We start from the raw sequence: 24,397 nt of genomic DNA, 5'->3' as shown, positions 1-24,397 counted from the left end.
ATCACGGTAACAGTGAGGGGTTTGTCAAGGGATGTATTCACCCATGTTAGCCCAACCATGAGCAGGTTAACAGGGAAACGCACTTCTCATTCTTGGCTAGAGAGACTCCCTGAAAGGGAGTCCAGGACTTGCAGTGCGCCTCAGAAGGCCTCCTGCAGCAGCAGGTTTTGGGAGTGCTCTCCAAGAAATGGAAAGAATATTTAGACTTGAAGCAGCAACTGTATATAAGACAAGTGAGATTGGAGGCAGCTCTGTGATGTATAAGGGATGAGGAAGAACAGATTTTTATATCCTGCATGTTGAAATGGGACTGGTTTCCCTGGAAAGTTTATTAGTTAGGTAATTTCAAGGGCAAGGGAAAGGGTTCACTTTGTATAGATCAGAGGGAGTGCAGATATCCAAAGGCACCACGGTGTTCTTGCAAAGAACATTTTTGCTCCTCCAAGAGGGGAAGGTGTTGGAAATCTAGCTGTAGGAAAAGGATTGCAATTACACTAACAGGGGAAGGGCAAGCAGTGAAATAAAAGGGTAGAATAGAATCATAGAATCCTTTAGGTTGGAAAAGACCCTTAAGATCATTGAGTCCAACTGTTAACCTAACATGGTAGGATCCGAACTTCCCCTGTGCTCAACATCACAATTCTCCCTGGTGCCCTGGGAGGAAGTACACGTGAAACAGAGTTGTCTTTTTTTGTGGAGCTTTTGATGTGTCCGTCCCCCCCCCCCCCCCCCCTTTAATTTCTATAAGTCCTTCTTTTGGACAACTCCCAATATTTTGCCATAGCAATACTTTCTCCAGAGTGTGGGTACTGTCTTTTTTATGGATATTTTTTAGTCTGAACAAAAAGCTAATGAAAAATGTGAAACTCAGAATTTGAATTTCTTTGATAGAACTAATTTGCTCCTTGTTTTACTTATTTAGATTTACTTTGATTTTTGCACTTAATTTCAGATCAAAGTCTTGGATAACCCATCAGGTGTCTTTCATTTCATGCAATCTCTTGCCTTGCTTATGTCTCCTGTCAAGTAAGTATGCATATGATTTTATAAATATGTTCTGATTATTTAAGAGTAGAAAACATGACACACGATCTACTTGTAAAACTCTCAAGGTTCAATGCAGGCAAAGTCATAAAAGCAGGCACAAATAAGATTCACGGTTTAATTAAAACTTTTTTTACTCGTTCATCTTAAAATACAACCTTGGCAGTACGTTCTCCTACTGTGCACAGTACGATGCAGCTTGCTTTCAGCTGTCAAATAGCTTGTGAAGACTGATATACATGCGTGTTTTCTTACTGTGACTTCTGAAATTGAGTTCTTGCCTTGCACGATGGCCTGTTCATTATACTGTCTCTGCAACAGAAGCCCTTGAGTAAAGGGTTTGCTAAGTTGGTGTATATGCTGGTTGGGCTTCTTAATTTATTTTTCATCCTTTTTTTTTTTTATCTAGAAGCAATACATGGTGCTTGGAGAAGCTAGTTAATGAAATCAGTCATTAGTGAAAACTGTTACGTGCTTCAGATAAAATATATAACTTGCCTCCCCCCCGCTCAAATTTTAATGTCAAAGAATCAAACTGCTGGTATTTAGGGTTGTCATTGTGATCTTGATAGTCTGACCCTGAGTTAAGTGGGAGTCCTGTTTATTGGAGGCTGTTATTTTAAAGGGGTTTGTTTTCACATTTCCTGTCTAGAGCTGCCTGGGGAAACAAGTGTATCCTGAGGGCATGTGTATTGCCAGGGCATTTGGATGCTTATGTTTTGAACAAGGGCTAACTTAAAGTGTCTGGAGTGATGCTCTCAACTGTTGATACAAGAATGCAGAGCCTCCACAGTGGCTGTACTTACTGGTAAAAGAGCTGAAACTTGTCTGTTACAGCTGCTGCATGTCAGGAACAAGTTTGAATTCTGAATTTGGTCTGTGAAATCAGTATCTTAAAACTTGTATTTCATTTGTAATACGCTCATATTATCAGGGTATAAGTTCAAGGAGATCAGGAGAGCGATACTATGCCAGAGTTTTGTGGCGCTGTGTGCAGAGTTCTGCTAGTACAGTTCAAGTTAGAAGGAAGTTGGATGTTATGACTGTAAATTTTATATACCCTTTCTGCATGTTTGTTTAACTTGCTGGTATGTCTGAACAACTAAGGATTTATACAGTATTGAGTCTGAAAACTAGTATCCCAGACTTAAGGTGGTCTAATACATGAAACTGGAGCTGGCTTGATTTGAGGCAACTCTTTCCTGGAAAGTCTTTAGTTGTAGTAGCTCAGCATACATAAAACCAGTCTTACTAACGTTGACGTGGCGTCTGGCTAATGCAGCTATGAAAGTTGTGTAGTGGAGCTGGCCTACACTCATCCTGTTTGTTGTTGACTCACCAGGTGATAACCTAAAATGGTTGTGTAGAGTACCTCTTCTGAAATATGATATTCTTCTTCTGATTTTTTTTTTAAAAGGATTTTTCTTACACATGGGCAAGAATAGTGTTATTTCTTGCATATTTAAATGTGCTTGCTATACAGGGCTGAGAGCCATTTACGTTGTTCAGAATATTGCATGGAAGATCATTTGCTGAATACATCCAATGGTGCGAATCTTGGAGGATATCAGGTTATCATAGAATCATAGAATCATTTAGATTGGAAACGACCTTTAAGATCATCGAGTCCAACCATTAACCTAGCACTGCCAAGTCCACCATTAAACCATGTCCCTAAGTGCTACATCTACACGTCTTTTAAATACCTTCCGGGATGGTGACTCCACCACTTCCCTGGGCAGCCTGTTCCAGTGCTTGACAACCCTTTCAGTGAAGAAATTTTTCCTAATATCCAATCTAAACCTTCCCTGGTGCAACTTGAGGCGTTTCTTCTGGTCCTATCACTTGTTACTTGGGAGAAGAGACTGACCCCCACCTCGCTACAACCTCCTTTCAGGTAGTTGTAGAGAGTGAGAAGGTCTCCCGTCAGCCTCCTTTTCTCCAGGCTAAACAGCCCCAGTTCCCTCAGCCACTCCTCACAGACTTGTTCTCCAGACCCTTCACCAGCTTCGTTGCTCTTCTTTGGGCACACTCCAGCACCTCCGTGTCTGTCGTGTAGTGAGGGGCCCAAAACTGAACACAGCATCTGAGGTGCGGCCTCACCAGTGCTGAGTACAGAGGGACGATCACTGCCCTAGTCCTGCTGGCCACACTCTTTCTGATAGAAGCCAGGATGCCATTGGCCTTCTTGGCCACCTGGGCACACTGCTGGCTCCTATTCAGCGCTGTCGACCCAGTCCTTTTCTGCCAGGCAGCTTTCTGACATACTTGTTAATTTCTTGTTCTTGTATCTGTTTTTTAAATATCTTCTCTTAACTAAAAGATGACTGAATTCAGAATTTTTAATTCTTTAATTTTTTGTAAACTTGATTTTTCACTTTAAATCAGAAATCGGATGGACTTCATGTGCCATATGAAACCAAGTGAAAGGAAAAGTTCTTCTTCATCTGGGAAAGAATCTGGAAACTGGACCCTGGTAGATGAAGGAGGAGAAGAGGTACAATAAATGACTTGGTTTTTTTCTTATGCTTTTGCTCAAGGTTATTGTATTGATTTTTGTGAAATGGAGGAAAAAAGCTGACTTGTTCAGTTAAAAAGCATCATTCGAAACTTAGATCTATTTTACTCTCCTTTTATCTCTGTGATATAACTGAAGATAGTGGAGCTTCTAGGAATGAGTATTAACAGATAGAATTTAAACATTTGAGCTATTGCATGCAGAAGGAGCGTGGAAGAAGATGTATGTTTGAATAGGTGCTTGCCTTCAGAAGCTGGGTTGGACTAACATGGCATTGCCTCTAGTTCTGTTTCCTAGCTGATGAGGGCTTTTATGTAGAAACACACACAGAAGAGGAATTTTGGAGCTAGCGTGTGGGAAGGAGAGTTCATTTGTACTTTCTTTGTTTTCCTCTTGCAAGCAAACTGTAATCAGTACAAGCCCTTTTACCGTGCGTTTTATTGTAAAGCTACTAAAAGCGACCGTATTTATCTATAGGATGAGGATCCTGAAACAAGCTGGATTCTGCTTTTGGAAGATGACTTGATTGCCCTGTTGTCACAGTTTCCATTTCATGAACTCTTTCAGCAGTTCCTCGGGTTTAAGGCTGGAGGTAAATCAGCTGCTAAAGAGTTATTCTTCATTTTGCTTATGCTAATTGTATTAATGACTAAAACTGCCAAGAATGCTACTGCATTATGAGAGTCTCTGAGTGCAGTAATAATGAACCTGTGCAACGGCTCTCAGACTAAATAGATGAGATGGAAGTGTATGCCATGTGTATGGGATAACTTAAACTTATAGCAGCGCTAGCATGCAAAACGTTACGAGTCCTTTCTCTTGGTTTTGATCTGCTCGGTAGTTATACTCACAGATGTCCTTTCACAATTAATTTTTGCCCTTTGCCTCTTAGCTGTAATGTTACTGTGATTTTTCTCCAGTTATTTATTCATTCTTTATTTTGCTAAATCTCTGAACAAGTACATGAAGATAATTGCTTGCTAGAGGTCTTATAACCTGCATAGTTTATTTGTACTTTCATACTTAACAGGTATTTATTGTTCATTTCATAAACAAAAGATAATTTTAAGTTCACTATATAGCTGGCAAACAATGAACTGTTTGCCAGCTATATGGTGAATTGTTGCTTTGAGTGCTTGTTAATACTTAATCGAAAATTCACGCATTTTTTTGAGACTTATTTTTCTGTCTCGGTCTTAGGTGCTTATTTTCCTGAAAAAACAAGTCCCCAGGAGATGATGAAGATTTTTGCTTTTGCAAGCTCCTTAGTGGAACTTCTGTCTGCGGGGTTAGAAACATTTAACAGAGCACGGTACCGACAGTTTGTGAAGCGAATTGGTCAGCTGATCAAGTAAGACAATATTTTCTCTGTGATATGATTAAATCTTTTTCATACAGTCTGGTTTAAAGTTCAGAGCTGCTAAAAAAAGAAAAAAAAACAACCGCCAACCAAACAAAAAACCCTGAACCCCACCAACCAAACCAAAACAAAAAACCCCAAACAGTTCTTGGGTAGATTTTGCTCTGAGAGTTGGTCAGTTTAGGGTTAGCCAATCTGGGAATCCAAAATCCCAGGGTCCTTGACTCTCAAGCTGCCTGTGAAGTGGGGAATTGCAGAATCTAGATGCTGTGGGTACGGGTGAGCTGTGGAACACCAGACTAACTTCCATCAGGGATGTGCTTAGGCTTGTCTTGGAAAGTCACTGAAATCCAACAAACAGTTTCTCTAATCACCACTATTTATACCCAGTGTTACTGCTTTCTTTCCGTTGTTATCCAGAATTGTTTTAGGGTTTTTAATTTGCTCCTTGAAAATCGTCATATTGTTGCAGTAAGCAAATGTAATTGAAACCTAAAAATTGCTCTTTATTTTTAGATCTCTAGCAGTCACTTTATATGGCTTCTATGAGTGTGTTTTCAAGGGGGGATACAGTTAAATCAGAAACAAAATCCGTGGGTGTTTTTGGTGGTGTTAGAGCAGTAACTTTCTCAGTATAATTATTCCTGTATGAGCTTTTTGCATGTACTGCCATTTCATCATGTAGGATTACCTTAGGGCTCCAAAGTTCATACAGAAACTAATTTGGTATAACAGAATGTTATGCATTGTTTGCTTGCAAAACCAAGGAAGGATAACACAACAATTTTAGACTAACCCTATCTGAAGAGGAGAGGGAAATGCTATTTATATGGAAATCTCTGGAAACCAGAGGACAAAGGGTTGAACATGTCTCTTGCGACTAGACTCTGATCTAGTTGCACTTGTCTGTGTTTTTATATGGTGATGACATACTTAATGATCCTTCTTCGACTTTTTTGTTCTGCTGTGTAGGATGACGCTTTGTCATGTGAGTGACCACTGGGCCCAATACGTTAGCGGCAATAAACAATATGGATCAGTGGCGCATCCCTACTCTGTGGAAAAATTGCAACTGGAGTTTGATGAGCTGTTTTTTAGAGCTGTTCTACATGTTCTGAAGGCAAAAAGGTAGGCTGTCCCATGTGATTGCTACTGGCTTCATCTTGGAGGACTTAGATATTTGAAACTGGGATTTGGAGTAGCTTTAAATACTCAATGGTTTAAACAAGACTGCAATATGCAGGATTTTTCAGCACATTGGTAGCATCAAGATGGGGAGGAATTATGCCTTGAATTCTAACATCTAACAGAAGCTCTGAGGACTTGTTCAGTTCAGAATGAGGTTAACTCAGAATTTGAGATGCCAAGATACTTCCTCACATTCCTAATTCTGTTATATGGCAGAGACGTGGGCATGTGTCTCCTTTTCAAATGTTGGGATTTAGCGGGGTGAAACTCTTTCTGTCTGCCTCTTCAAATCCAACAGGTTGGGAGTCTGGTTGTTCATGTCCGAGATGCCTTATGGAACCTTATCCAGCAACATGCTTTGGAGGCTCTTCTTTGTCATGCACTGTGCGGAGAGCGAGCACCTGGAAAAGCTCTGCTCTACTCTGCAACCTGCTGACTGCAAACAAAGACTCAGAGGTAGAATTCCTACACTCAGAACCAATTCTAATCAATTTGGCTACTGCTGTATCAGCTACGGGTTTAATTCTTTGCAGGTTCCATTGTTAAATACACCTTCAGGATGTGACTGGTCCAGAGGCCTTAGAAGTGTCTTGGGCAGTTCATGGTCTTCCAGTACTTGTTTGACCAAACTCTCATTTTAACAGGAATTGTCAGATCTACTGTCCTTTTAGTTTTCTCTCTGACAGTGACTGCTACTGGCTGCTTCAGAGAGCTGCAGGAGTGCCATGCAGTAGGTACATCTTGTGTATTCTTGTATCAGGTCCCGTCTTGACCTTTGATAGTATTTGAGAGTGAGATTTAAATCCTAAAATACAGAATTTTGTATCACTTAGGGTTGGTTTGGGTGGTTTTTGTTGATTTTTTTTTTTTTTTTTTTTTGGTGAGCTGTTAACTGTTGAGCTGTTGATAATTCTACAAATACCCCAGTCCTTTTTTTTTTTTCCCCCCCTAAACTTGCTAGTTTTGGCTTCAGTAACTTAAGTTGTGGGAGATCTGCTTATCTTCCACAACTACAGATGTTTCCCTTATCTCACATCTTCTTTTGATGCTCTTCTTGTCCTGTATGCCACTTTTCTTTCTGTTTCCCCTTGACTTCTGTCCTGTGTTGATCGCCACAGTGATTGTGGTGGCTTCAGCTATAGGAGAGTTATTTAGAAGCCAGCTGGAATGCAACTTTCCCTTTGCTTCTGCCTTCATGGAAAAAATTGCAGGACTTGATTGACAGGGAGACAGGTAAACGAAGCAGTAACTCCCTACTTCAGAGCTTCTTTGCTGTCTTCAGGGAGAGCAAATCTCACTCTGTCAGTTTTACTTTTCAGTTGGTGGTAGCCCAGCTGGCTGTTACCACATCAACCGAGTCTTTTGATGGAGAAGCAGAAGAAAATGGCGATCTTGAGAGGTTACTGAGTGTCTTGACTCTGTGCAAGCTCAGCTAACATTTAAGGCAATTTACGCAGAGTGGGAGAGGGATACCAAGACTGTAGCTGTGTATACTTTGTGAAGTGCTGATCTGATTAGCACTTGCCAGCCAAAACAATAAGTTACACTGTTTCAGTAGGATGTCTTTATTTTTGTTTTTGCAAGAAATTTTTACTGCATCTCAAAGAGAATGTAATATGATGTGGTAGGTTGCAGCTCTGGCAGTAACAAACACTGATTTTTTTTTGTTTGTTTGTTTTGTTTTGTTCAGATTTTGTTTTGCTTCTAGCTAACTCTTATGTTTTAAAGTCCCTGGTATGCTGATGCAGGATATTTTTATCCTCTTCATTCTCCTTCATGGTTTATGTCAGCACAATACTATTTTCACAAATGTCTAGACAGAGAATATCAACAGTTCTTTCAGTGAAATCCATCTAATCTTCTGAAATAGCTTCTTTTGACTGACACCAATCTAATACTGACTTAATTTCCTGTAATTCATACCCTAGAAGACCATGGCATTAACATTCTCTTAGGCGAGAACCTTTTTTATTGATTTCCCTTCCCAAATTAAGTTTGAGAAATGTTAAGAGTGGTGAATCTACAGGTGGTAGCAAGCCTTGGTAATTGATGGAAGCTTTAGGCTTGCATATATAGAGGTGGGAGCATAGTTGCTTTTAAGGGATAGGTAGAAATAGCATGATAAAATGGAGTGCAGTGATGGAGCTGCATTTACTAGGCTGACCGCTGGACTATGAGAGCTACCAGATATAAAATAACCCCTTGGGGAAATATGGGAGGTCTAGTTACTTGAGGCATTCTTGAGTGGACTGCATGCTAATAAACTTACTGTGGAACATGTTTTCACTGACAAGCAATGACCTAGTAGTTTCTTCTTGATGTTTGATACCTGCGTGAATACAAGCATGTGTTCTCTGTAAGTTTTATAAATGTAGGATTAACAGTTTTGCTTTTGCTTGCATTGCAATTGGCAATGAGAACCTGCTGATCAACATTTCTGGTTACAGTTTCCTTACTGCTAGTACTAAGATTTGAGGAGTCATTGATTTTTGGAGTCTCTGTGAACTTGAATTGTAGTGTGATCAAATGTGCAGAGGAGGAAGGGAATTGGCTCAAGTAGCAACTGTGTGGTGAAAATGTCATTGCTCCACTGTGAGTTGATAGGATTTAGGTCGAGTCTCTCTTCTTCCATTCTTCCTTGTCCCCATCCTTCAGTCCCAAGCTACGGCTTGGTGCGGGTTTGAGGTTGGCGTGGGGTCTGCAGCGTGTGGAGCCCACAGACGACCCCAGGTACAGCGAAGAGGAAGGTGCAGCTGAAGCAGGAAGCTGGGAGATTGCAGAGCTGTGACTTGCAGCAGGGAAGGTCTAGTGTGCTCATGTGCTCAGCACCTGGCAGCAGCCCTCCTCCTTCCCTTTATGGTCTTTGTCCTTAACTTTACCAGATCCCATTTTTCCCGTCTTCTGTCCCCCTCCAAACCCCTTCTCTGTTGCTTGCTGGTCTATGCCTAATGAAACACAGATGCACATATCACGGTGCTAATATGACAAATGCTGTCAGAGTCATTTGTTACTTGCGTGTCCTACTCCTTCCCCACGCAGTGGGTCATTCTGCTATGCCTTTATATATAGTAAAGACATAGTCTTTTTTTTTTTGTCTTTCTGCATTATCTTAAAAAAAAAAATCCCAAACAACAAAAACCCATAATGCTCTGTAACTTCTGCTATAAGGATAAAAGGTAGCGTTACGAAAGGGAAGTGAATGGATGAGACATCCCCTGTATGTCTGTTGTATCTATCAGGAGTGTAGTTTATCTTACTGTATGGAAAAACTCTACTTAAATTGCACAATCCTCTAGCACCCTGTTCATGAGATGTTTTGGCTGTGCAAGTCTGACCTTCTCAGGCTGAAGTACAGTTGCAAAATTCTTGAAAGCCCCTAAAATAGAATGTAACCTAAGTGGAAGTGTATAATCACAAGCATGCTGAGCACGTGCCTGTGCAGATTAAGTAGTTGAGTGCCACAATGAGTGCTTTTTCAGTATATTCAACTGCTATGATAAGATCACTGTAAACAGTGTTTACTGGCGTGTTATGCTTCAGAGGAAGCAGACCACTCTCCAAACCATTTTACAGCTCAAGTGCAGCTTTCAATGCTGGTTTTGCTGCACAGACTCTATATTTGGAAGAAATAAAAGCTATTTTAAAGTCCTGTACAGGTTTCTTTGTACCCTTCCCTTCCTGTTGTCCCCCACCGTGAGGAATGAAACGTTTATTTGCATTTGGCAACATCTGACTGTTGGTTTTAAAGAGGAAACCTGCCTTGAATTCAAGTGAAAGCATCTCTTAGCCTCCCTGTCCTGTGCAACTTCAGTTCTCTGTTTTCAGAGATATTTTCCAAACAAGTGAATTCAGTAATTTACTTCTATTGAGTTTGAGAAACTGAAAGTGAGCTTTCCTTGTAACTCTTGGACATAATCTAGGTCCAGGGCTAGATGCTTGAAGTATTTTTATTTATAATCAGTGTAGAATGATCTCCCCAGTTTAATTGCTGCTTAAGATCATGGTATGTGGAATGGGCAGAGTCCTTCAACTTGATCAAAATCTCTCTGTTGTGTTTGGATGGGTTTAGTTTTAATCTTCTTTTGACTGTGTGCTGATTAAAACTAGAATCCTTTCATACAATTTGGACTTAATCTGTGGAATTAATTGCTCCAATATGTAATGGAAGCCAAAACCATGATAACATTTTTAAAAAGCAAAAAGACTCAAGAAATTCTTCCTGTGGATGATCGACATTGCATAGTTAAAATAATATTAAAAATTGAATTCCAGCTGTTCTTGAAGCAATTTTAGCTTTCATTAAGAATTACTAGCGTATTTACTGAATCATATGGACTCACTGCATATTATGGTGTTTCTTGCACCTTATTTTAAAGCAGCTGATACCAGCCGCTTCTGAAGAGAGGATACTAACCCAGTGATGATAATTCCGTTGTCACTGATTCCTTCTCTGGGATTGGACTGTCAATAAAGGTATAAATATTGATGATATATGTCCTATAACGCTTCTTTTATCCTGTTTCTTTCATGTGACTCTTTTCTAGACCCAGAGCATCTTGAAAATTTTGAGAAGTATCTCAAATCAATGAACTGCTCAGAAGAAATTTGTCTGCTCACCACATTTGCTCAGATGGCACAAACTAAACGGGCTGATGTTGATGAGGATTTTATCAAAATCGTTGTTCTGGAGATATATGAGGCAAGTAATATTCCTGGTCTATTCAGAAAAAGAATGAATGTGCTCTTTTCCTAACAGTGGAAGGTATGAAACATTTATGGCTTCTGAGTTTGTTCTACCATGGAACTAAGAAAGCGCTACTTCTGAGGTTTATAATCTAATACTGAATTAAACTATTCTGAAGTGCATGTTTTTCTGGGAGAAAGAACCGCTTTTCTGTAGACCAAGCCAAAATGAAACAAATGAACAAAAATATCTTTGTTTATTTTTCTCGCACAGATCTAACTTGTAGCTTTGAAATTCCTTGTGTGGTGTTTTTTTCTGTTGTGATGTGTAGTGCGTGGTTGTCTTTTTTTTTTTTTGTGTGTGTGGTGGTGTTGTTCCTATGTTTAGTTTTAGACTTTGTTTTTGGCTCTGTGACATAATAATTTCCTTATCTTCTAGGGCAATCAGTTTCAGTTTTAATACTGGCATTTATCAAATTTGTCCAGGATCACCAAGAGCGATTTAGTTCTGTGTTTTCCAAAAGACATTTACCTGCGGTCAGTGAAGATCAGCCATAACCAGTAACTTCTCTCTGCTCATCTTCTCAGGTGTCTTATGTTAGTCTTTCCACAAGAGAGACATTTTCAAAAGTTGGTCGAGAACTGTTGGGAGCAATTGCCAGCATCCATACACAGATTATTTCTGTACTGCTGGATCGAGTTAGAGACACCATCGAGAAAGTTGGGATGGTAAGTGCTAATGTCCATCGTTTAAAGCAGACACCCGGTTGAAACTAAAGGTCATACCAGACTGTTGTAAGATACAGCTTGGTATGAATGGATCGTGTTAAAGGCCTGTCCGTGTTTTTTTGATCATATCACTCTTTAAGATAGAAGGACATAATGCTGATTATTGTTCCATACTGAGTACTGATTAGCCTTTTTCTTTTCTGCCCTCAAAGGTTTCTTTGTATCTGTTTAAAGAACTGCCGTTGTACCTGTGGAAGCCTTCTTCGTCTGAGATAGCACTGATTCGTGACTGGTTATTAAATTACAACCTAACGACAGTGGAGAATAAACTAGCCTGCATTATCTTGGAAGGGCTAAACTGGGGATTCGGTGAGCATGTATGTATTAAAAACAGGAGGCCTGAACTTGGTCAGTTTTCCAGAGTAAAAGTGTTATTCAACCTGGGACTATAACTGAATTTGAAAACAGTTAATTACATGCTTTTATGTGATGGCTGTACATTTGATGGCATAGGATGGGAACTTCACAATAATTTGGCAGCATTCTGCCTGAAGATTTGCTTGTGTTGCTTTCTTGTAGTGCTGCAGCTGAGATTAAAAGAGATATTTAAGCAGCAGTTTCCTCTCTAAACAAGAGGAAACAGCTGACAGGACAATTTTTGTGAGTCACTTGATTAAGATATCTCTGGCTGCAGAAACAGAGGAATCCTCCAAGAAGTGTGTATGAGACTGGTGTGACTGTAGTTTGCAGGCTGGTATCCAGGTATGTTTTTCACAATGCAAGAAAACTAATGATTGAAATGAGAGATTTCAAAGCCCTGAGCATTATTTAAATGATTGGAAAATATTCCATAGAATGGGTTACTCCAGGAGCTCCGTCAGTTCAGGATCCAGTGGAGGGTGGATGTTTTTTCAGAGAGAAACAGAAATAGATCGGGGGGGAAAATCCTGTTGCCTGTGTTCAGTGATCCATTTTAGCATTGTAATCTGTGCATTTGATCGTACTGAACTCTTCTCTTTGCTGTGCTGATACATGTACGTGAAGATCGCCTTACTCTTTCTCCCTGTTTCTTGATGACATGGGAAAACAAAGGAATGGTAGGGAAAATTAACTGTGGGGTCTTTGCTGTGCAATAACAGCGTCATGTCTGTACCCTTTGATATGGGGAAAATTAGTTCTTTAATGTGGTCATTGATAAGAGGAATTACTATGTTTTGATACAAAAACATGATAGGTTTTTTGGTTTGGTTTTGTTTTTAAAGGCAAGATTTCCAGTGTCTGTACTATGTAATTTAAAATGCTATCTATGGATCTTTGGATTAATTGCTATAAATCCACCAAATGCACATGAGAAGTGATTATGGTCACTTTGTTCTGGAAATAATCTAGCTGATGAGCTTTGTATTGCCCAGTGTGAGCTCATTATTCTTCAATGTTGGGCCGGAATTTTTCTTACTGGCCAAGATTTTGCCTAGGTATTACAATACTTAATCTCTTTCTTGCTGTTCAAATTAAGATTTATTTCTCTGTAGTGCAACTGAATGATACAGTTGTAGAGACCTTTTAAATGAAGTAAAATTTTGTTGTGCGATGCTGTTTTTAGCAGGATGCTCTTCATCTGGATCCAGCTGTCCATTCTGAAGTGGCATTGATGGTCCTGGAAGCATATCAGAAATACCTCTCCCAGAAACCATATGCTGGGCTGCTTTCTGAAAGCATAAAACAGGTATTCCTTCTTCAGAATTACAGGGAATAGCTTATCGATAGTGATAGATAGGAAAAACTGTAGGCCAAAACCTTGTTTTCTTTTTTTCTTTTTAAAAGTTAGGCTATCTTGATACTACTAGGACATCATAATATACCAACTCTTGGTATTTTTGCACCCACAGACCTATTTGAAGATACTGTTAGACTTATGTTGAACGTCTATATGAGAAATAGAAATTTTAAATTTGTCCCCCTTGTAGGTTTGCATTATTATCCAGCCTCTAGTTGGATAGTTGCAAACTGTGCTTGCAAAGCATCCTTTACTCATGCGGAGATGGCCAGTACTTGCTTAATGAAAGGCTACTTACTATTACTGGTGAACATATGAGACATCCTTCCTGTGTCTCCAGCTCTTAGTCTACCTTATTTAAAGAATCGAGATTTTAGGAGCTTTTCAGTAGTGATCAGTGCTGTGTTACCTGAACACCCTGCAAACATTTATTACATTGATTTTTACAGCACACTGGTGACTGAGGAAGGTATGGCTCCAAGTTACAGAAGGGGAATGGAAGGATAGAAAGATCAAGGTTAAAAATCCCTCTTTTGGATATTCAATCCAAGATGCTTCTGTTTTATTTATTCAGAGCTTTTAGCATTGTGTTGTGCTTTGTCTTTTCAGTATTTCTTGTACAGTGCTTTCTCCTCCTCTCCTCCCCTGTGCTTTTTTCCCCCCAGTCTTTTCTTCCCACGCTTCGAATGTTCCTTATTATCTCTGCTCTTTTCTGAATTCCTTCTCTGCACTACTTAATCATGGTTTGTTGTCTTGTGCCAGCTAGACGAGTTCTCTTTTTAAGCGTATTTCAGCTTTGGTTGCCACTTGTATTGGTGAATCTGTCCTGACTTGCATGAGCTTGTAAATGGAATTTGAGAGAAAATAATGCTTAGGTTCGTGTACCCCTACTCAGAGGGGATGAAATATCTGCATTGTCTCCCAGCTCTGTGATTTACACTGGTCTGTCAGAGCACGTACATTAGTTTTTCCCAAAGATTTATAATTCCTGCTGATCTAGACAGGGTCTTCATGATAACGGACACATGTACATGACACAGAGACTCTGCCTGTCCACGTTACAGGCTTCTTTCTAAGGAGAGGCTGCCAGGTTTTAGGCTTTTTGTTGACAGATATTATTTTTGTATACATATTTTTTGTTTTCCTTTCACTAGCAGTCTTAAACATTACTGAAGGTTGGGGGGGGGGGCGGTTTTGTTTGTTTGTTTTTAAAGTAGTAAAAATAAAACTTAATCCGAGACCAATATCTAGTTTGGAAGACTTTAGCCAAACAGTATAGGTTGATAGCCTTTACCAAAAGGGATGGAGGAGGGGTGGTGGAAATCAAGGCCAGGGAAACAGAGATTTCAGATAAACTTAATTGGTGGTGCTACATGGTGTGTCTGAAAAAGAACTACTGTTGCTCTGATCTCATGTCACGGTATTGCAATAGAAGAGGAAACTCATCCAAGCTGACCCAAGTCCTAGACTAGTGCCGTATGTGCTGTAGTATGGTTGTGCTTCCTCTCATTCCTGTTCCTGCTGCTTTGTTCCAGGTCTCCTACTTAGCCAGCATTGTTCGTTACGGAGAAACACCAGAGACTTCCTTTAATCAGTGGGCATGGGGTTTAATTTTGAGGTTAAAGCTTCACAGAAATGACCGTGGCATGCAGCGTGGCTGGCCTGCAGTCCCTGTGTCTGACAGTGTGCTCGACATGACGGAGTCGGTCACGCTTCACCCCCTGCTGAAGGCTGTTAAAGGAAGCATCCCGATCGGCTGTTACCTGGCACTGGCAATGACCACGCTAGGTCACAGGTAAGTGTGCTTTTCATGTTTGCCTTGGCTGGCCCCGGTGACTGAGCAACTTACCTAATGATGAACTGAGAGCTAGTAACATCTTTATGCGTGTTTAAAGAATAAAGGAACATCTTTATGCGTGTTTAAAGAATAAAGGAACATCTTTATGCATGTTTAAAGAATATAGGACTTCTGATGCAAGGGATTGAGCAGTCTTTCAGGGACTGTAGTTTCAAACAACGTGCCATTTTTTCTTTATTTTGCTAATACTATTTTTTGCCTTCTGCATGTTAAGGTCAAAATAGTCATTAGAAATAGTATTGCAACTGAGGGGTTAGCATGATTGCTATGGACAGGAATAACTTTTAACCACACTTACTGAAAGGGTTGTTCTACAGGTAATTTTTTTTTTTTATGGCGCTGTAGCAGAGCCTTCAGAAAATAGTGAGGAGAAAAAAACCACTCACACTGGTAATGATAAATAGAGAGCTTTATAACCTTGATACTGAACCCGCTAGCCCTGACTGTGTTCCAACACAGTCTTTTCCAGTGCTTTCAGCTGGTTTTTAGGTAAGGTTCTTGGAGATAAACAAATGTACCAGTTGATTAAAGTACAGAGCCAGGCATAGATTAATCAATCTCTCCCAGGTCTATTTTCCCTGAATCTGTCATCCCTTTAATTATCTCATATTCAAAATTTTGACTAACTTATTTTCTACATATAATATGGCTTTACTCTCTTTAAAGAGGATTTGTCTTGGCTTTCTTTCCTTCCCCGAGCCGTTGCTTGATGCTAAGGTTATGCCGTAGATACATATGTGCTTCTTCAAAGCACTAGAGTAATTTGAGACTGATATGAAGGTATTCTGGTTTGAGAGTGGAAATTTTTACATGTCTTTGAGCATGGAATGAAAAACAAGGAACCTCTTTACTTCTGTGGTGTTTTTTTTTTTTTTTTTTTGTTCCATCCACTCCCTCCCCCCCCGTTTGGCCTTGCAAAGAACCATTTGACATCCTTCTCCTATCTAAAGAATAACACTGATATTTATCACATGCAAAAGTTCAAGACCAGTTATGTTAATGAGCAGAAGAAACAAAGTGCTGTACTGTATGCTAGTGACTAATACAATATTTCATTTTCATGACTTCAGAGTAGACATAGCATTAATGTTTTACATCTTTTCCTAATGTGTAACCCTTCTCAGTCAGCAAAAGTTGATGCACTAAAAGTTGCTGCTAGTGAGTTTTCTGGACACTAAGAGTAGGATTCTTCTCAGCTGACTGCAGCCATCTAAGTACCTACTATAAGGAAACCCTCTGAGGTCCATCTATAGGTAGTGAAGAAGGATGTCCAGAGCATCATCCATTCTGAGGAGATGTCAAAGCTAGATGATATGAAACTCCCTCTGTAGGTTCTTCCTTTGCCTGGAGGCTTTGCCTGGCTAGTTGGCTAGGTTAGGCAAGAACACTGAGCTTTAAATTGATTGAAACTTAATGGGTGAAGACCCCCGTTGCCAGTGATTTTTGGAAGACAGGACACAAACCCCCAGAAGGGCAGGAAATACTTACCAAATCTGTCAGCAATTGAATGACTCCTACAGCTGAAGAAAAAACTCTTGTGGATTTAGCTGTTTAGAATTTCAAAGATGAAGTGTAAAGATATGAATGTCTTTACATCTCAGTTCACAAAAAAAAATAACACCCTGTCTCCCTCTACTGATAATCAAATGTGTTTTTCTTCATTTTGTTTTTCTTTTTTTTTTTTTTTTTTTTGACAGCATTGAGAAGTTCTGTGCTGAAGGGATTCCTCTTTTGGGTGTACTCATCCAGTCTAGATATCTGAGAACAGTAGTCCATGTGCTGGATAAAATTTTACCCTTATTTTACTCTTGCCAGTATTATCTCCTGAAGAATGAACAGTAAGCATTATATGTTACTATTACATTTATTGATAAAGAACAATGAAAGTTAATCTTAACTTTAACTTAACTATTAAAATTATTGGGCTTCATTCTGGGTTTTGCATCCAGTGAGAATGTGATGCAGATGATGGGGAAGTATGTCTGGTTTCTTTGCCGAGTTACTTTTTGACATTGACTGTGGTTGAGGAGGTAGTTGTAGAAGTATGTCCTACTGACATCACGTGTACAGTCGTCACTGATGCTGATGGCTGCGCCACAGAAGTGGTCTTCAGACAGCTGTATTTACAGGTAGCTGTTGTGTTTAGGTGAGTGAGAAAGACAAGCAGGCAATACTATTTAACTGTGTCCCTCCTCGTAAGTTGAGCAACAGCTAGGAGCATTCTCGGGTGCTGGACCTCAGCTGTCTGTCCCAGTCAATTAGTAATGTGGTCCCTGGGGTGCTTTTGGCTTGGACCACCTAGCAGTCTCCCAGACAATTCCTGGGCTAGATTTGGGTGCTGATGTGGATCAAGAACTGTATTCAGTCCTGATGAGCTGCCTTGAATTACAATCTGCCATGAACGGCTCGTACTATGCCTATGATACGGTTAAAATGGAGCAATTAAATCTGCAGCATGGTTGTGAGTCAAAGTCCTTGTATATGAGTGTCACCAGTGCCGTTGAGCTGGTTTTAAATTCTCTAGAAGCAGGTTTTCTGTATATTATGCAGTAGGAGAAATTTTAGAATTAATTTAATTTGTTGACATCTGTAGGTTTTTATCTTACGTCCAACTGTTCCTTCATCTGGATAGTGGAGTCCCTCAAGGCATGACCCAACAGGTTACCCATAAAGTAACACAGCACTTGACAGGAGTGAGCTATGGAGAAAATGTTAAGCTGCTCAGTAGTATGATACAGGTAAGAAGATTATTGGAAAAAAAAAAAAAACAAACAAAAAACAGAAGGAAAAAAAAAAAAGAGAAGTGGGGGAGGTTTAAAAGCAGGTAGGCTTTTTTGACTGAGTTAGTGTTTAAGGTTCGAAAGGGTACTGAATCTGGCAGTTCTGCAGCCACAGAGTACCCTGCATCAAGCATGAATAGTTGGGTTTGGTTTCCTGAAATACTTCTGCTTAAACTTGCCTAAATCTGGCAATGCATGTGACACTGGACATAACAATATGTGCCTTTCGGCTTCTTGGAAAACACATTTTCTAATATCAGGTCAAAACTGCCTAAAAAGGGAATGTAATATGCAGCACTACTTTCCCACTTGTGAGGAATGCAGCAAATACATTAATGTTTGAAAGCTTTGCTTTTGACTATTAATTTATGGCTGTGGTATGAAAAAAATGTCCCTGTGGTAGGGAACAGTAGTATTTTTTCTAAGTGCAGAGAGGTCAAGAACCAAGCCCCACTAACGTTAGAGAGGGTAAGGACTAAAGGGAAACAGACCTACTCTGGGAAGTCTGTTTGCAGGAACAGCAGGCTACACTTCAGAAATACGTGCCGTTTATGCCTGCAGGTCACAGGGGTCCCGCTTACAGCTTTTGCGTCTGTTTTTGCTGATTGCACAAGATGCTCAGCTCTCCAGGCTGCAGAATCTGCAGAAATTTGGAGGTTGGAGATGACAAAGCTGTTTTTACATAGGCATAGAGAGCATCATTGTAAATTGTTTATTTTCAGGGTAGGCCCCCAGCCTTATGCAAGTTACAGTTCTTCAATAAATTCTTAGGCTTTAATTGAAGCTGCAATCTCTTGAATAATTTTACCCTTTAATTTGGCAGACTCACATTTTTCTAAGTGACCAGCCAAATGGAGTGGGGCCGGCTGCAGTACTGGAATTCTGGGTTCAGGTCCTCACCAGCCAGCAGCTGTGGCACAGGGACCGGGCAACGCTCTTCTTGCTGGACGACTTATGTAAAGCTGCTTTTCAGTACAGTCAAGAGGACTGTGTACAAAAGCTGCTTTACCAACAACACAAGGTAAATAGGTGTGGTGTATTGGTGTGGCTGTTGAGTAAATGGTCAGTTCATGTGTTGCTCATTCTAATTTTGATGTGAATATGTTTTCCTGAAATGCAACGAGAACAATCACGATGATGAGTGAGAATGGGGTTATCTGATATGTTTCTGAGTAGGTCAAGATTAATGAAATGTCTGATATTTTACGAGTAATGATAATGAAAACCTATTTGGAACACAGGTTTCATTCATATGAGTTCTACAATAGTATTGTAGTTTGTGGTCTTTGTATTTCAAATGTTTGATAGTGTGTTTAGAACAAAAATAGACACTGAAAAAACAGACACTGTCACTATAACAGAATCTTTTCACTGAAAAAGAAATAAGGTACAAGCAGGCGTTTCAGTGGTGGGTGGCTGAGCTAAGGTTGGGAAGTAGCAACACGAGGCAGAAAGGAACCTGGATGAAGGCAGAGTGACATACCTGTAGCTTGTAAATCATCTGTTAGGCTGCTTACAAAAAAACCCCAATGTTTTCTGTTTCCATGCAGAATGCTTTGGGCTATCATTGTGACAAAGGTCTGCTGTCTTCACTTGTTAGCTGGATTGTGGCAGGCAATGTGACACCTTCCTTTGTTGAGGCAATGCCAATTCCTCTCAGGTAAGTGGTATGATGGTATTGTATGAACAACCCTGGGACAAGCAATATACATGTGTCTAGGGTTTTTTTTTTTTTTTCTGCTTTCACAGGTTTTTGCTGATTCTCTTGTTCCCTCTTTCTTCCTATCCCAGTGTTTGTGAGTTTTTCTTGTGATAAAGTCTTAATTTAGCCTAAAAGAATGCTGTGGTTTATTACACTAAAGGGAACATGGACATTTTGCACAGAGACAGTTTGTCTAATCTGTGCCCAAGAATTCATATAATAGGATTTATTAGTTAAGATTTCTTTTCATCTTCAATTATTCTCAATATATTTAATGAGAGAAAATACGTAAAGCCTGACTTTTCTATTAGATCAGTCTTTATCTGAGAAATATTTTGAATACTAGTTGCTTTCTCTCTGCTTAAGCAAGTTCCTCATTCGAGCAAAAAGAAAAAAAACCTACAGTGCCCCAACTGGAGATGTGTAGTGCAGGTGGGAGAAAGGAGACCTTATTTTTACTGGGTTTCAGGAGGTTATTTCTTCCAGAACTCTCTGGATAATTCTGGCAGTTGTCCCTAGTTTCCCCCTTCTTTCCCAAGATTGTACAAAATGCAAAGGGTGAGTTTGAATGTAGATAAGGAGGAAACTGGTTTTCAGTTTTCTTGTTCAGATATGATACTGCTTTTGCAACTTTGTAATGAGAATCTGGCAAAGACCTATTCCTCTTAAGAAAACAGCAAGCTTCCTGATCCTACCCCTGCCATTTCGTTATCAACGTTTCTGTTATTGCTGTGTTGTGCAGGTCTGGTTTTCATGGATGGTGTTAAATATGGAGTCAATATTTGAAGAAGATTCACAGCTTCGCAGAGTTGTGGAGGCGGAGTTGGTTATTAATGCTTTAACTCCCGATCAAGCTTTGAAGGTGAGAGAACTGTTCATCTGCTTTTATTAGAGAGGACTACTGGAGAAAAGTGTTCTCTTGTATTGTTTAGTTTTTATGTTATGTACTTTTTCTTAGCAGGATAAAAGCATAACTAATGCTTTATCTGGCTTTCCAGGGGAAAACACACCTTAGGGAAGTTTTCTTTTACATTTTGAGTTGAACATTTAAAAACTACCATGCAAATAATCTGTTTTTTAATATACCATTATTTACAGAAAACTTCAGTCACTAATTAGTGCTCTTGCATGATTTTCTGGGTCATCTGAATGCCTCACGATCTTCAGTGGATTTATTTGATACCACTGACATGGGGAGTGCAGATACTCTTATTTTACAGGTGGGAAAATGTGCCTGTATTTCTAAGAGCATTTCTCAGATGATCTGAATTTTGCAGAAGTCTAGGCTTTTCTCTGTATTTGCTGAATTACTTTCCAAGACTTTCAGAACTGTTCAGGTCTCTCCCTTAACAAGGCACTTAGTCAGGTGTGCTTTCAGCCATGTTGCAGCATTTTCCAGGTTCTTTGCCCAAATTCAGTTAGAAATTCTGGAATGAAGCAAGTAGAAACCAAAGCTGTCCGGTCTCGAAGTGTAACTTTTGGCCCATCCTTCATCTCAACTGTTTCAGTGTGTTTTAATGAAGAAGGTAGTCTAGAAGCATTATGAAAATAGGTTTGCTTGGGCTATGTCCAGACCGGTATATGTCTTGCATGCTTGGAGATTAGTCTGGAGAACGTTTGTCCCTTGGCTTGCATGTCTCAATTTAGCTGGCAAACAGTGAGATAGTATGTGGGTAGTGTGTGGAAAAGGGTGCTGAGGGTTCCTGAGGTCTAGGGTGGGGGATGAGGTAGTGCCAGGGTCTGCGCTGAGACTTGGGAACTCAGAAAAGCCTCCCATTCCCCTGCTTCAGGCACAGTCCGTGGGAGCTTGGTGTGTGACTTTTTAATGATTTAATGGGTCTGTGGAGTAGCATTCCATGTTGCTAATACAGAGTGCTGCTGCTCATACGTTGCTTTGCCTTTGTTCTGCTTTTGCAAAAAGAAAAAAAAATTTTTTTCCTTCTGTATTCTTTCTTCACATCAGTTTTACTTTATGTTTTAGATTTTCAATAAGGCTGTATGGAATGTAGTCTGGAAAAGCTAAACGTAGCACGCTGTAGGATTCTGCGTCCTCATGTGGCTCAAGACTGTTATTTTTACTGGTTGGAACATGCTGTGTGCTTCACTATTGCTGCTTTTGTTCTCTAACGTCACTGGTCTTATGGAAGTCTAAACCAGGAACATCTACCTCTGTGAGGAGGAACAGTAATTAACTGTAATTAACACTAATGGCCCATATGTTGGCCTTGCATCACAGAGCCATCATGCTATTTTTTTTTTTTAAGCATCAGAGGTGTAGCACTGCTCTCGAACAGCTGTCCAACATAACTGTGAGCTGAGCAGCTCTTCCTCCAAGACCTTTAACAGATGTGTGAATGTTTCCAAAGTTTTCTCCTCCGTAATTGCTGAGTTTTCATGCTGTGTTAATCTGTTAAGTTAACCTGTGACAGCCTGTTACAGGGAACCGCAGCACAACGCTTGTCTGAAAATGTTCCTTTTGCAGAAAGCACAGACCCAGCTGAAGCTGCCCATCGTACCTTCCCTTCAGAGGCTCATGATTTACCGCTGGGCTCACCAGGCCCTTGCTACCCCTGCTGATCACCCTCTCATGCCACTAATCTGGCAGAAATTCTTCCTCCTTTACCTTCACCGACCAGGACCACAGTACGGGTGAGTCTGATCATAACGGCTCTAGCAGATTAGCAAGCACTAATAAGTTTGCACTGCAGGTGAGATTAAGTGCCTCACACTAAGGCTGCACCTGCAACAAGACTTTGTTGTGCTTTTTTGTTCATTTTTAGATTAGCTGTAGATGGCTGTATTGGAAGACGTTTTTTCCAGAGCGCGGCTCACGTTAACTTGCTGAGCGAAATGAAGCAACGCTTAATAGAGATAGCAGACTTCCACCATGCTGCCAGTAAAGCACTAAGAGTGGAGAGTCCTGCAGAGGGCAGTGACAGATCACCAGAGAAGGCGAGCTGCTCACCAGATTACCTGACTTCACCAGAACTGCATAAGGAACTTGTCAGGTAAAAAAAGCCTGCCCAGTTCAATCTTATTCAATGTAACCACCTGAGCAACTGCTAGAGCACAGTCTTAGCTGTGGGAGACGTGAAGGGATGTGACTCTTGGCTGACCTAGATGTACCGCGCACACTTGTTATATGCATAGTTGTGGTCAAATCCGTTCTTCTGTTGATATAACTTGTTTTGTTTGAGAGGGGGCTGATTTTACTACAAAAAAGAAAACATTGTTGATAGAGTTGTCGCTCCCCTTAGGGGAGAGCTTTGCTTTTTAATTAATGGTATCCCCATGCTGGTAAAGTATTTGTTGTTTAGACATATCTGCTACCGGTATGTACACTACTAGCTATAAATGTAAAATGCTACTTTGTGTGTATATATGTTTGTCACAGACCACGGCCTAAATTTATGTCAGAGTAAGATTACTTCATCAGGGAATTTAGTGGGGACTTCAACACATGATTCAGTTAGTGTGGTTTACCCAGTTAGCATGCTAAAGTCGAGCTGTGACAAGTGTGTTCTGTACCAGTTGGAAAGTGATATGTCTGCTTAACCAAAACCTTAGCAAAGACTGTCTCTGTGTTGGAGTAGGCTAAGGAGATGGGCATGGTCACTTGCTGTGACTCAGCTGATGAACGCAGTTGATGAACGCTCACTTTTGTAAGGGGTGGTAACTTCTAAGAGCTACGTACCTCATGCACACTGAAACTGTAGCTATGCTGTTCAGAAGTCCGTGGTTCTGTTACACACAGACTTTTGGTCTGAGCAGTCTACCTTAAATGTTTGCAGTATTACAGTATCTGAATATTCCCAGAAACTAGTTGAAAGAGTTATTTGGAAAGAGTCCCTTGTTCAGGGGGTTTGGGCATATGGGATCTGAGCTTTTTAAGTGCTTCCCGCCCCCCCAGCCATCAGTAGGTACTGTACAAACAAGGGAGGTCATAAATCCTCCTTGGTCATTTGTGAAAAATAATCCAGAGATGCTCACTGGGTGTAATTTGATTAATATTTTCGGCCTTTCATTTCAAAGGAGTTCCCCCCCTCCAACATAAAACCAGACTGCTCTACAGCCAAGTAAATCTTATGCTCAGGAAGTTTAATGACCACCTAGACAGGAGGGAAAATATTGATGGAGTTCATGAGGGCTGACTCTTGGAACTAGACTACTTCCATTTTTTTCACCAATGACACTGATATAGAAAAGAGGAGTTTGCTAGTGATATTTAATACCGCAGTGTGAAGATGTAATGGCATTCTAGTTCTTCCTTGTCAGGAAAGCTTGGATGGTATGATTATAAAAAGGGTACCACTCAGTAGAATGATGCCAGTTGAAGAAAGAGATATATTTGTGTTAAAGTACTGTGTTAGCAGAGGAGGAAATGAGAATAAATTAGCCATGAATTTGAGTCTGAAAAGAAATTAAAAGATGTGACTCAACTTGGCTGTGACCTTTTGGAGTGGGCACTCTAGAGAAGTCATGGGGTGAGAAGCCAAAGTTGCTCAAATGTACTCTCTTTTTTCCTTTGGTCTTTTGAATGGGGTTGTGGATGAGACTCCCTGACATAAGAGACTATTCCAGTCCTGGGTCGTGTGCTAATTTGCATAGATGTTTTCCTTTTCAAAATTTGTCCTGTTGCTCTTCATATTTTTCTAAATAGCTTCTTTTCACTGCTGGGCTTTGAACTGACACTTAGTAAACTAGTCACAAAGCGTCTGAAACATCTACGTTTTGAGCCGTGTCACCTTGTAGCATTTT

The 24,397-nt window shown here is 40.2% G+C and overlaps 1 protein-coding gene across 1 annotated transcript in view; it reads left to right on the top strand.

Moving 5' to 3' along the window:
* Positions 1-24,397, top strand: part of EPG5 (ectopic P-granules 5 autophagy tethering factor) — a 59,854-nt gene that overhangs the window by 8,428 nt on the left and 27,029 nt on the right. Inside the window, 18 exon segments of the mRNA XM_050913644.1 lie at positions 953-1,026; positions 3,433-3,541; positions 4,040-4,154; positions 4,763-4,913; positions 5,895-6,050; positions 6,409-6,566; positions 10,655-10,809; positions 11,382-11,522; positions 11,735-11,899; positions 13,129-13,248; positions 14,835-15,094; positions 16,855-16,995; positions 17,751-17,895; positions 18,761-18,958; positions 19,488-19,601; positions 20,382-20,501; positions 22,122-22,288; positions 22,420-22,647. Coding sequence (XP_050769601.1) covers positions 953-1,026; positions 3,433-3,541; positions 4,040-4,154; positions 4,763-4,913; positions 5,895-6,050; positions 6,409-6,566; positions 10,655-10,809; positions 11,382-11,522; positions 11,735-11,899; positions 13,129-13,248; positions 14,835-15,094; positions 16,855-16,995; positions 17,751-17,895; positions 18,761-18,958; positions 19,488-19,601; positions 20,382-20,501; positions 22,122-22,288; positions 22,420-22,647 — 2,717 coding nt within the window.

Source organism: Gymnogyps californianus, chromosome Z (assembly GCF_018139145.2).
Source record: "Gymnogyps californianus isolate 813 chromosome Z, ASM1813914v2, whole genome shotgun sequence".
Lineage (NCBI taxonomy): Eukaryota > Metazoa > Chordata > Aves > Accipitriformes > Cathartidae > Gymnogyps > Gymnogyps californianus.
Note: the sequence above shows the minus strand (reverse complement) of the source record. Positions and strands in the feature narration are given on the sequence as shown.